This window comes from Megascapheus bottae, chromosome 9 (genome assembly GCF_031878675.1).
Source record: "Megascapheus bottae isolate mThoBot1 chromosome 9, mThoBot2.hap1, whole genome shotgun sequence".
Classification (NCBI taxonomy): domain Eukaryota; kingdom Metazoa; phylum Chordata; class Mammalia; order Rodentia; family Geomyidae; genus Megascapheus; species Megascapheus bottae.
The window spans coordinates 53,205,998-53,219,871 of record NC_143517.1 but is presented as its reverse complement, the minus strand read 5'-3'; the positions used below and the strand labels follow the sequence as shown (position 1 = coordinate 53,219,871).

At 38.4% G+C, this 13,874-nt stretch overlaps 1 protein-coding gene across 7 annotated transcripts in view; it reads left to right on the top strand.

The window, feature by feature from the left end:
• Enpp2 (ectonucleotide pyrophosphatase/phosphodiesterase 2) overlaps positions 1-13,874 on the top strand; it is a 109,955-nt gene that overhangs the window by 58,269 nt on the left and 37,812 nt on the right. For 6 of the 7 annotated variants that reach the window (XM_090339313.1, XM_090339312.1, XM_090339314.1 and 3 more), the window contains exons 10-12: positions 1,911-1,976; positions 2,611-2,683; positions 12,732-12,840. In XM_090339313.1, coding sequence (XP_090195439.1) covers positions 1,911-1,976; positions 2,611-2,683; positions 12,732-12,840 — 248 coding nt within the window. Of the gene's footprint in view, positions 1-1,910; positions 1,977-2,610; positions 2,684-8,158; positions 8,315-12,731; positions 12,841-13,874 lie in introns of all 7 variants that reach the window. The other variant, XM_090339318.1, reaches the window with a different exon arrangement.

Sequence of the window (13,874 nt, the reverse complement as noted above, 5' to 3'; positions counted from 1 at the left end):
AAGGCTACAGCACTGTTGGTCCTTTTTTGTTTAAGTTAAGAAAGAATTCAAGATATGTAATTATAATTACTGTAGTCAGATAGAAAGAAATTTCTAAGGCTGAAGAGTTAAATTCCAAAAGCAATTAATCTGGCTTTGGCAGGCCTATTCCTAATTCAATAATATGATATATGATATATGATATATGATATAATAAACAGGGTCATGTTTATTCAGTAACATTGGAATAGGTCTGCATCAGTACTCACCTCCTGGTAAACATGACTTGCTGGTCTTGTATTAGATAGCGATGGTACAATGAGAAATCCACAAGGACAAAGATGGTGCTAGTGTAAGGGCAAAGGTGCTAGCGACAGCGAGCCAATTGGGAAGGAGCTGCCGCCAGCTCTGGCTGTATACCAGAGCTCTGATGATTCAGCTTGCTCCTAGCTCTCTTGAAGACTAAAGAGTCTAGGAAGAGTGGAAGGATATATGGTTTGCCCAGTGTCCCACAACGATCTTTCCTCACCATAATCAAGCTTGTGTTTTAGTTTGAATTCACCCTGAACGTGTTTGTAATGTCTGATCTGGGCTGGGGAGCAGAAAAGCATTTGTGAAAGAATGAGCAAAATAGCATAATAAAACCCACCAAGAACTGTTTAAAAAAGAAAAAGAGGAAGGAAGAGCAAGAAAGGTTAAAAGGATTATGCAGTTTGGAGAGGATATATTAGTTAAGCAATATTCATCAGTTTGGTTTAGCATAGTATAGAGTTATTTAGTACTGGGAAGTTTTTATTGGGTAAATTCTGACTTAGTGACAGTTATACTGCTAAGTCATTATCATATTCAAGAACAGAAACCTATCTACCACATTTATTTTTTCATTCATTTTCTGGAATAAATTCGATCCAAGTATAAGATATACATGTTTGAAATATTGCAGCGATGCCCCTTTGCACAATAAAGCTCCTTTGTATACTAATAGAATTTCCCCACCAGTGTAATATTGCTTGCCCTGGTATATCCTGATGTAAATCAACCCAGGATACAGCACTATTATGGTAGCAAAGAGCTCTTAATGCCTGTGCCAGGCTTAGGGTAATTATATTCTAATAAAGGAATGAGAATTAAACACAAAAGTCATTGTAGAAGAACATTATACCCTTTTTGTCAGTCTTATAATTACATATGCCTATTGTTGATAGACTTTTATAAAGCTAGAAGAAAATTTCAAGAATATCTTCCTTAGCCCATTGTTTTAGAGAGGAGGAACTTTAAGTTTCACGTTAGATAATATTGTTTTTTTCTTAAGTCACAGTCATTTAGATGCAGAATAATATGATCTTTAATAAAATGAATATTTTTAAGTAGTAGGCAGTGTGCATGCCCCTTATTTGAATAGTTTTCTTTTATCTTTGCAACTAAACCAGATAGTGTGCTTTACTGTTCTCTTTATTTTACTGATGAGGGAACTAAGGCTGAGAGAGGTTATAATTTACAAGTCAACAGACATGACACTGCCAACAAGAGGCAAATGGAAGATGGGTGTTCTGTTGTACCTTCTATACAGCCATTGGCAGACCCACAAAACAACGTAACAAAACAAAACACAAAGCAGCAGCAATTCTGAAGTTAGGGTCCTTTCTGCTTATAGTGGAGTTTCTGATCAAAAAGACAGGTTCCTTATTTTGACCATGAATCAGAAATTCTAGTCTAGTCTTCTCTGGAAGAAGTTGAGCAATGTCCTATGTTGTACATGCAAATGGAAGTTTGAACAGTAATTCCAAAGAAAGCTTTTCACTACAGTGAAATGAAAACAGATGATGGTAAATAAAGAGCATTTGACCCGGGAGCAAGATGCAAACACTAGTCAAGCCTGAGTTTGTGGAAATGCAACCTAATGACCTGATTTGCTTGTTGTGATCCTACAGTACCATCCCTCATGAGCGGAGAATATTAACCATCCTGCAGTGGCTGACGCTGCCGGACAATGAGAGGTATTTATTTGTTCCCTCTTCTTTCTCCAGTACATTTCCATCGTAGGTTAGAATTGGGTGAAAAGTTAAATAGACTGTTAACTAGAAGCACAGCCAAGGCTTGGTGTTCTTAAAAGTTTTGTGGTTATTAGCCTTAAGCATTGTTTCCCTAAGAAGGCTTTGGTTATTGTGAACCATTTAATTGCATGGATTACAACAGCTGGTAATCCTGGCCACTACAGAGCTGAAAAGAATTTCTGGCTTTGATAAATGAATGATCAGCATCTAAAGGATTGAAGAGCATTAAAACTTACTTTTTCACCTCACTCAAGATAGTTCTTTCAGGCTGCAGATTTCATGGCCCATGCAAACAATCCCTGGGCTCTGATACCTTGAAAGATCAAAAGTCTCTGTACATTTTCAAATTTCCCGTTGGGACTGACTTTTGACTCCAGGAAGGGGTACAGGCAGAGTGGAAATAGTAGACAGTGGGAGTAGGTATGAAAATATTAGAGAAGGAGACCATTTCCATGGTAATACCAACAGATGGGGGCTTAACTAAATTTGAGGGATTTTTTTTAATGTGTAGGGATATTTGCTATGTTTTGTTATGTGTGATCTGGTGAGAGTCTGAACCTTCCAATTTCTCCCATAGGCCTTCCGTCTATGCCTTCTATTCTGAGCAACCAGACTTCTCTGGACACAAATATGGTCCCTTTGGCCCTGAGGTTAGTGGTTTGTCATCTGTCTGAGGAGAACTTGTGTACCGGGAGACTAACTGATCTGATCTTCTTTCAGGATTTATACAATGTCTTTGAGAATGTTTGTATCTATGAGGTTTTTACACAGTGTAATAATTATAAAACTAAAAGCATATATAGAAATTGTAAATGTGCTTGTTTCTCTTTCTTCATGTCGGGTTGTTTCGGTTGGGGGGAGTGTGGGAGCATGACAGTTCTGTTGCCATCGGTCGTAGGGTGAAGGGCTCAAGAGGGCAGCTTTTGCAATCAGCTAATAGAAATCTCCAGATGAAACCTCCAGTACTAGACTTTACAACTGAGCACCAAGCCCCTTAAAATGATGATTCAGTTTGGAGAGATAGATTAGTTAAGCAATAGTCATCTGTTTTCTTTAGTAGGGTAAGACTGAGAAGTTTTTTTAATTGGATAAATTTTGACTTGGTCACTTGTACTGTGAATTCATTATCACATTCAAGAGCACAAACCTATCTATCACATTCACTCATTCGTTCATTTTCTGTACAGTAGGGCTTGAACTTAGAGTCTTGTGCTCTCTCTTGGATTTCTTGTTCAAGGCTGGCGCTCTACTACTTGAACCACAGCTCCACTTCCCCTGTCTGATTATGTAATTGGAGATAAGAATCTCATTGACTTTCCTTCCCAGGCTGACTTCTAACCTCAATCCTCAGATCTCAGCCTCTTGAGTAGCTAGGATTACAGGTGTGAGCTACCAGCACTTGTCTTCTCCATCACTTACAAAGGTAAAATGAATTTGTGATTGAGAGAAATATATACTTGGATGAATCTTCTTAGTGGGGTATCACAGATTCTTTTTTATTACATGCCCAGCACTCTGGTAGAAGATAAGCTGTTTATGAGGTTGGGGACAGTATAACTTCATACTCAAGAGATGAGGAAGTGATGGCTGTATTTCATTATGCTCTTCTTTCATCTTGGATGGAAATCTTCTCAGTCTTAACTTCTAAATATTTTTAAATACGTTACTTTTCTTCCATAACAGAGACAATGGTGTCTGTATTAACAAAATAACATTTTGATTTCAGCTGAGAAATTATTTTGAAAAATCTCTTTGCTGGGTCTGGGAATTTGGCCTAGTGGTAGAGTGCTTGCCTAGCATGCATGAAGACCTGGGGTTCGATTCCTCGGTACCACATACAAAGAAAAAAGCTGGAGTGGTGCTGAGGCTTAAGTGGTAGAGCTTTAGCCTTGAGAAAGTCCAAGGACAGTGATCAGGCCCTGAGCTCAAGCCCAGGACTGGAAAAAAAAATCTCTTTGCTGATGGATTTGCCTTAGTTCTCCAATAACCTATGATAACAGTGTTGCCTGTAATTAAGTTCTCTGTTTAGCAGAAGGATAGGTTATACATGAAGATAAATGTATTTAAATGTAAGTATTTGGGGCTAAATCTTAACATGTCTAAACAAAGAAAATAGATATGCTGGATCCATAAGGATTTATGAATGCTTTAATACTTAATTCAATGGTTGGTGACTTCTTTTAAATACCAAAAACCAATAGATATGTGAAGCCATTCTTAGTTTGTCTTAAATCACTGAGGTCATATAAATCTGAGGCTTTTTTTCTCTCCTTTGATGTTAACCAGGCTTGCATGATTATGAAACACCAATGATAAAACAAGATAAACATCTGCACACAAGAAACACAAATCTTATTTTACCAGGAAGAAAACCAAAGCAAAAATGACTGTTTTATCTTTAGGATGACTTTCTTTGAGATTCATCTTTTAAAGTGAACAGAAGGAACCACATTTTATTAAAATGTTTTAAAAAAAAATCCCCAAAGAACACCTAAAGCAGTTCCATGTGCTTTTTGTAAAAATTCAGCTTTGCTAGAATAATAGCTCTTAAAAGATCCTGAGGGGAGAGAGAAAAGAAATTGGTATTGGCCTTAGTTATTCTTTTAAAACTAAAGGCTGGTCACTGATCAAGATGCATTGCACTCATAACTGGACATGTTGACTTGAAACCCCTCAGTATAATGACAGAAAGATAATAATAATAAAAATAACAACTTCAAAACTAAAGACTGTAAAAGCTTGGGGCTTCAGGGCTGGGAGTGGGTCCTAATGGTAGAGTGCTTGCCTAGCATGCACAAAGGCTTAGGTTTAATTCCTTGATACCATATAGAAAGAAAAAGCTGCAAGTGGTGCTATGGTTCAAGTGGTAGAACATAGCCTTGAGAAAACCCAAGGACAATGCCCAGGCCCCAAGTTCAAGCCCTAGGATTGGCAAAAAAAAAAAACAAAACAAAGGTTGGGGCTGCTCAAACTGCTCAGAACTTCTGATCCCCAGATTACAATCCTTCCAATAAAGTCATTTAATCCTCCTTGAGCCCAGGGAATAAGCAAAATGGTCCATGAATAACCATGCTCAAATTGTATACAGCATTTTGTTTCTTTATGACCAAAGCTGGCTTTCAACAATACATATGAGGTGTAATTTGCCTTACACCTTAAATTATAGTGCTTCATTATAGTGCTTCATAATATATGCTCTTTATAAAGGCATTTCTGCCTTACCTATGGAAAGTTTGTGGATATGTTTTAATTATGGAGCCACATTTTTAAAATGTACTCTACAGTAATAAATAAAGCATAATACAGAGTGTTTTAATGAGTTGTTATACCAGTTTCTATGTTCTGGGCATTTACTAAAAGTACTTTTGACATAAAAGTACTTTTTAACATAAAAGTTGAATATTTCAGCTTTTATGTTATCTTCTTTCTTCCTCGTCCTCCTCCTCCTCCTCTTCCTCCTCATCTTCTGCCATCTCCTCCATTTCTTCTTTTTCTTTTTGCCTGTCATTTGTGGGTCTTGAACTCAGGCCCTGGGCACTGTCCCTGAGCTTCTTTTTGTTCAAGGAAGGTAGTGTTCTACCATTTGAGCCACAGTACTACTTTTGGTTGTTGAGAGGTTAATTAGAGATGAATGTCTCACAGGGACTTTTCTGCCCAGGCTGGCTTCTAATCACAATCCTCAGATCTCAGCCTTCTGAGTAGCTAGGATTACTGGCATTAGCCACCTGCACCCTGCTTGACATGTTCTTTTAAGAACTAATACTTGCCACAGAAGTTTTGTCATATAACTTCTTATAATGGAAGGGATAGCTTCAGATTTCAGCTTGTTTTCAAATTGTTCTAGAGAACTTATTTTACCCTAAAATTAAGTCAAATGAAATAGTTTATACTTTTTTTTTTTAATGTGTGTGGCCCATCCTAAGTCTTGAACTTGGGGCCTAGGCATTATTACTGAGTTCTTTTGCTCAGGGCTAGCACTCTATCACTTGAGTCACAGCTCCACTTCCAGCATTTTTGATAGTTGATTGGATATAAGTGTCTCATGGACTTTCCTTCCTGGGCTAACTTGAAGCATGGTCTTCAGATCTCAGACTGCTGAGTAGCTAGGATTACAGGTTGAGCCACCAATGCCTGGCTAGCATAGTTTACACTTTCAAACCAAAAACTAAAGCAAATCAGCAAAACCCATGTTCTAGCACAGACTAAGTAACTTACAACATAGATATCATTATATACTTTCATTTCATTAATTAAATTACGTTTTTGTGTTAATAATTTAAAATATTCACTCATTTTCATGAAATGGCCAGAATAGGACAGAAATGGAAGAACAAATAGTAAAGAATCTCCATGATTGTACATTTTATTGTGCCTAATGATTATACATATGAGGTCAAAGATGGGTCTAAAATTTGTTATCTGTAATTCCATTGGAATGTTATATGTTACAGTAAGATGAATTCCTTTGAAGTTTGTGCTTTATTTGCTTAATCTTTGAGTACACTTTCTTTTCAGGATGAGTCTGCTTTTAAGTGAGATGGCCAAATATGGGGCTTCAAGAACTGGTGTATTGCTCCTGCTTTCATAGTGTAATGGTGAATGTTCAGAAATATGCTTGCTTTTTATCATTGGCGCAAACTTCTCTTTGACCTTCTATGCTTTCTCAATGACCTCTTGTTCGGCTGTTCTTCCTGGTCTAGAGGCAGAGCTTTGGCTGGCTGGTCCCTATCTTTAGATGGCAAAGAACCCTTCTGAAAAGCAGGGAAATTTCGCCACTTGATCTCCCATCCTCTTAACCTCAGGCTAAACCCTCTAAAATCAGGCTACAGTATGGCTTGTCAGTGAAAACTTAGCTTTGATCTACCTCTAACATTTGAAGAAGGAAATACATGCATTTATAATCTACTGGATGAATACCCAGTTTGCCTAAACCTGTTACTTCTGTGCCTCTAACCTGCTGCAATCGGAAGGCTCGCCTGGGGAGCGTTTGGAATGTTGAAGTTTCTTGCAAATGGCCTAGTGTTTGATGAGCAGATCTGAGCACTAGCAGAATGTACTTGGTGACTATGAAATGGGAAAATTCTTCCTCTTTGTTTTTTTTTGCTTTTCTTGCTCATGGAGTTTTGCCTAAAACTAGGAACATTCAAACCAAACCAAACCAAAGTCTATGGGGCTATGTCTTCTGATCGCTTTGCCGGAGAAAGAGGTTTAGATAGAAACAGAAGCAGTTCTTGGCAGTTGCTTGCCCTGGAAACAGTGCAACCGCATGGCAGAAATTCTCCTTCCTGGATGCACTAACATGGTTCCCTTCCTGCCCTGCCTGCGTCCCAATGGCTCTTGGAACAGCCTTACCAAGAGAGAAAGCAGCTAGACAGACAGCAGGGCTTGCTGCTTCAATTCACCTTTGCACCATCCACAAATCAGGGGCCGTTTACTTATTTTTCTCTAGCCTTTGGAGTTCTTAAACTCAGTTTTACCCTCTGGATTTTTCATACAAAACTATGGCACCCTCCTTCCACCAAACAGAGGGGTGTCAGATAGCCAGGAGATAAGTAGGGCCTTTTGTGATTTATGTACTATGATGAAATCCGAATGCCTTTTCACTATATACATTAGAGTTTCTCTGTTCTGGAAGGTTCTGTTGTCAGCAAGATCTGTCTCCTGCTGAAAGACCTAATTTGTGCAAGAACCAAGGAGGGATGCATATTATTTATTTTATTCCATCCTTGGTTTTCTATTCCCCGCCCCATAATCCTGCTGATGATCAAGTATCTAGTGTTCTGTTTGGTTATCAGCTAGTACTCAACACATAGAGTACTCTTCATAACTAAGTACTAGGCAGAAAAGCAGGAATTATAGAGCACGGAATTTCTATACTATCATCTCAATGTACCCAAAGCAGGCTTCTTAGCTGCAAGAAGCTCGCGTGACAAGATGGAGACTCACGTAGAAGGTTTCCCGCTGTAGAGATCCCTGAGTATCCTCTCATACCTATGTGTTCTTGGTGAAAGAACCTTAGCTTTTCTAAGGCTCTGCTGACCCTAGATGAGAAAGTGTGAGCTTAATCATGTGACCCTGAGGGACAGACGACTTCTGAGTCCAGACATCTTTATCCGCCAGTACAGGAGAGTAGTTATGGTTCACCTCTTACTCCGGCTAAGAGACCTAAGAGGAAAGTTGCCCCTAAGAGGAGACAGGAAAGACCAGTTGCTCCTCCAAAGAAAAGAAGAAGAAAATTACATAGGATGGATCATTATACAGCGGAAACTCGTCAGGACAAAGTAAGTTTTATCTATTGTTCCAAAGCTTTACGGTGGGCAGGTTGGAGCTGAAGGTTTTCTTTCAGTACTTTGACTAGTTAAGTTTTAGAAAAACTCGTGTGCATTGTCCTTGGCTTGGAGTCCAGGAACATCTGGTACTTCAGAGGTTTATATGATGCAAAAAGAATACCTGAACTTCTGGCACCATAGAAAAAAGGAGTCCCTTAATTCCTTTAGGGTTGATTGACCCAAACTAGTACTGATGTTTAGACCTTTTGGTCTACTGATTTTACTCATAATTACACACAGAATCAGTCATGATGGTTTAATGGTCTTGGTTTTGAGAATAACCCATAGGCAATTTGGCCACCCTTAAAGCAATATAGATTAGCACTCGATAGAAAGTTGACAGATTGGAGGTCTGTACTTTCAAACATTAAAATAGGTCTTGGAAGATGGACAAGAGAATAAATAGCTAAGATGCAGTGAAAGAGAAAATAGGGGGCAGATATAGTTGTCTACATTTTCTCCTAATGAGATGGGTCACGTTTACTCTTTCCAGTACTTTCTCAGGAGCCCTTGGTTGTTACTCTTCTTGAGACCTTCAAATTCTTGTGAAGTGTATCTTATGAATGGCCTCATTCCTGAGGAGCAGGTTTTGAATTTTACCTGGTTGTCTTGCTGAGTAATGGAAAAGTCTGTGCCAGGGGTTGACATGGGCTATTCATTTTTGCCCATCTCTCTATAAACTAGGATCTTGGAGGAAAGCATGTTTTTCTCCAAAAACAAATCCCAGTCAGTTCCACATCTGTTACTTCCTTCTGATGACACTGTCTCATTCCGAAATTTTTTAAGGTGTGCCTTTTTCCTTGGGATAGAATTTAAGATGCATCTAAAGAAAAAAAGTTTCCACCTGATTTCTCTGATAGAATGAATCATACGAGGAAAGCTCATGAATCATCCTGAGATGATGTTAATGGTAGCTAGCTGTATATGTCTGCATAAAAATGATATTCATCTTTAGTTTTCTGCAGGTGCTTAACCAGTTCTGCCAGCACCACTTGTTGAAGAGGCTGTCTTTCTTCCGTTCTATTTTTTTGGCTCCCTTGTGAAACATTAGGTGGCTATAGGTCTGTGGTTTAATATCTGGGTCCTCAGTTCTATTCCATTGGTCTTCAGGCCTGTTCTTGTGCCAGTACCAAGCTGTTTTGAGAATTATAGCTCTGTAATAGAGTCTAAAGTTTGGTATTGAAATTCTTCCTGTGCTGTTCTTTCTGCTAAGTAGTGTTTTTGCTATACGGGGTCTTTTATTATTCCATATGAAATTTTGGATTGCCTCTTCTATTTCTTTAAAGAATGACATTGGGATATTGATGGGTATTGCGTTGAATTTGTAGATAGCCCTTGGTAAGATTGTCATTTTCACAATGTTGATTCTTCCAATCCAGGAGCATGGGAGGTTTTTCCATTTCCTTAGTTCTGCTTTAATTTCCTTTTTTGGGGTTTTAAAGTTTTCATCAAAAAGGTCCATTACATTCTTAGTTAAGCTAATTCCTAGGTACTTTATTTTCTTTGAGGCTATTGCAAAAGGAGTTGCTTTCCTGATTGTTGCCTCATTCCTCTCACTGTTGGCATAGAGGAAGGCAGTTGATTTTTGAGGGTTAACATTATACCCTGCTACCCTTCCAAAGTTTTGAATCAGCTCAAGGAGCTTGGGAGTGGAGTCTATAGGGTTCTTTAAATACAGAATCATGTCATCTGCAAAGAGGGAAAGTTTCACTTCCTCTTTCCCTATTTGGATCCCCTTTATGCTTGCTTCTTGCCTTATGGCTCTGGCTAGGAATTCTAATACTATGTTAATGAGGAGTGGAGAGAGTGGGCATCCTTGTCTCGTTCCTGATTTTACAGGGAATGGCTTTAGCTTTTCGCCATTGATCCTTCTTTGTCACCCTGCACTAGAATTAACTCCAAATGGATCAAAGACCTCAAGGTAAAAGCCGACACACTGAAAACTATACAAGAAGGAATAAGAGATACACTAGGTCTCCTTGGCACAGGTAGAAACTTTCTTAATAAGGACCAAGAATCACAACAAATCAGAGAAAGGCTGGGTAAGTGGGACTGCATTAAACTGCAGAGCTTTTGTATGGCAAAGGACATAACTAGTAAATTAATTAGGAAGCCTGCAGAATGGGAGAAGATCTTCACCAACCATACGACGGACAAAGGCCTCATATTTAAAATATATCAACAGCTCAAAAAATTGAATCACTCCAAAACTAGCCTCCAAAGTAAAACATCCCATTAAAAGATGGGCCAAAGACTTAAAGAGAGTCTTCTCTGAAGAAGAAACAAAAATGGCCTATAGACACATGAAGAAATGCTCAACATCTCTGGTCATAAAAGAAATGCAAATCAAAACAACTCTAAGATTCCACCTCACTCCAGTTAGAATGGCCAGGATCAAGAAAACTAACAACAACAGATGCTGGAGGGGATGTGGACAGGAGGGATCACTACTACACTGTTGGTGGGAGTGCAAACTTGTTCAACCACTATGGAAAGCAGTATGGCAATTCCTCAAAAGACTAAACATAGTGCTCCCCTATGACCCAGCAATTCTACTACTTAGCATTTACCCAATTGTCCAGAAACAAGGGCATACTAAATCCACTAGCACAACGATGTTCATTGCAGCACTATTTACCGTATCAAAGATATGGAACCAACTCAGATGTCCCTCAGTTGATGAGTGGATCAACAAGATGTGGTATTTATACACAATGAAATTCTATACTGCTATCAGAAAGAATGACATCACCCCATTTGTTAGGAAATGGAAAGACATAGAAAAAAATCATATTAAGTGAAGTAAGCCAGATTCAAAGGAACATAGGCTCAATGGTTTCCCTCATTTGTCATAATCAGTAGAAACCTTGGGCTCTCCTAGCAGAGATTTGCAATAGAGCAAAACCTAGATACATAAGGCCATATAGTATGACGCTAAATGAAAGGACCTCTACGATATAGAAACAAAAGCCATATAATGAGTGATTGTTGTCCTTAATGTACTATGTTACCTCTCATCTCTTTTGCTGTCCCTTGGTTATCTCATATTGTTACAGTATCTCACCTTGTTATCTGATATATTGGATATATTTGGGTTTTTTTGTATATTTTTTTATTGTAATTAGTAAAAGGGTTACATGATATTTGCCAGATAGAAGGTGCATTAATTCACATACATTGATACCCTTTCACATGTCTTGGTACCCATTACCCTCCTCCCCACACCCCCCACCCGTCTTGGTTTTCCCCCCTTCCCTATCAAATTTCAAATAACCAAATACAAGTAAATTATGTATCAAGATTATGTATCAAGATTTTGCTCTATTGCAGATTGGATATATTTGTATTTAGTTATTTGAAATTGGATAGGAAAGGGGGAAAACAAGATGAGGGGTGAGGGTGGGGGGGAGGGAAATGGGGACCAAGACATGAGAAAGGGTATCAATGTATGTGAAGTAATGCACCTCCTGTCTGGCAAATATAATGTAACCGTTCTATTAATTACAATAAAAATATATGAAAAAATGGAAAAAATGATATTCATATCTCTTTTAGTGTTAGCTCTCCTTGAGGGATATCTGTGGTTGTTAGCTGAACCATGGAATTCATTTCAAGTGCTATCCAGTGTTTGTGTGATATGAAGTTCGTTCAGATGTTTTCCCTGCACAGTTAGAGGTGAGGTTGAGAAGGGAAAATTGAGTGTATGAGACACTCGTGTTAGAGGCTTCTGTTTGAAGAACGATGAGAGCTGGGTTTTGTTTCTTAAGCTTTGAAAGATGTTCTTCAGAGAGATCAGGTTAACAGGTTAAGTCAGTTGACAGGTTAAGGTCTTTGGAATACGGAAGAATCTCAGGGCATCCTATGATGTTGTGATTTATGACATAGCTAGGTCATATGATTTGACTTTTGGGTACCTTTGATTCTCGGAGCCTGTCTTCTTGTCGTGTTCCACAGTCTGCTGCAGTTTTCTGTAGGGAGAAGGTGCTGAAATTCTCTCTGACTTCCTGTTGTCCCTCAAAAGTCTTGCTTTTAGGGCATGTTGTTATACTCGAGAAAAGTCATTTAATCTCCAAAAATAATTTTTCTTAGCAATTCTTGTGATCTTTTTATATCAGATCATCTTAAAAGGGACTGGATGAGAGATCTTCATTCTCTTGAAAGAATAAAGTACTTACATCTGATTTCCATCAACAAAAAAATGTAAAGACAGGATAATCATCCCTAGACAAATCTCTGCCTCTGGGCCTAAAGTTTTCTTTCCAGAATGCTCTGAGGGTAGAAGATCTGTGGAAACGGTGAAAATAAATAAACAAGTAAGTAAAAATGGAAAAAAAAAACCCTGAAAGGACAAAGTTGTTCTCTCTTCCAGATGACAAATCCTCTGAGGGAAATTGACAAAATGGTGGGCCAGTTGATGGATGGACTGAAACAACTGAAGCTGCATCGATGTGTAAATGTCATCTTTGTGGGGGATCACGGTAAAGCTATATTTCTTTCTTTGCTTATAAGATACATAGCTATTTCTGTGAGTGTTGAGAAAAGGAAACCTTTCCTTCAGAATTCAAGGTTCTATTCTTTGTTTTTCTTTTTTCTTTATCTCTCTCTCTCTGTCATGTGTGGGGGGGCGTTTGTATTTTGACTTGAAACTAAGGCCTCAGCTCTTTCTTGGATTGTTCATTGGCTGGCATTCTATCACTGGAGCCATGCCTTCTGCCCATCATTTTGCTGATAATTTTGAAGATGGAATCTCCCAGACTTTTCTGCCTAGGCTAGGTTTGAATTTCAGTTCTCTGGAATTCAGCCTCCTAAGTAGATAGGATTGTAGGTGTTTGCCACTACCATCTGCATCAAGGTTCTATTCTTTACTTCCTTTCCCCCATCTTCAGGATAAGAAAAAACATAGGTCATGATTAAAAAGTATGAGAGAACTCAAGCTGGAGGTCTGGATAGAATGAAAGTGATAGAGTGAATGTGAAACTAGTGCTAACAACAACAACAAAACAAAAACAAGACCAAACAAAAAACTAAAACAAAACAAATAAAAACAATCAAACAAAATAGCTAACAAATGTATGAAAGAATGACCTGCAATGACCTGGCTAGATTTGAGTTGAAAATCGGGACTTCTATGTTGCCAGTCTTTGTAGGAAAGTCCTTTCTGCAAAACATCTGTTCCTTATTAAAGTGTTGCAGACAATTCCTTTTTGATATTAATGACTTCCTCTGTGAATCTAACACATCAGATGATAATCATCCATCCCTGTGAACCATATCCCAGGGGTCCACAGAGTTTGTGTGGTTGAAAAATAAATTTAAATATGATAAGGTGATGAAGACATAGGGTTCTTGTCAAACATATAATGTGTAAGTCAAATGCTGTCTCATAATTTACTGAAGGAATTCAGAGCAAAATCAGAGAATCTATTGCACTGCAGATGACTGAGAATGAGAAAGGAACAGTAAATGGATTCTATTGTTTAGGAAAGGGAAGGGGAAAACAAGATGATTGGGA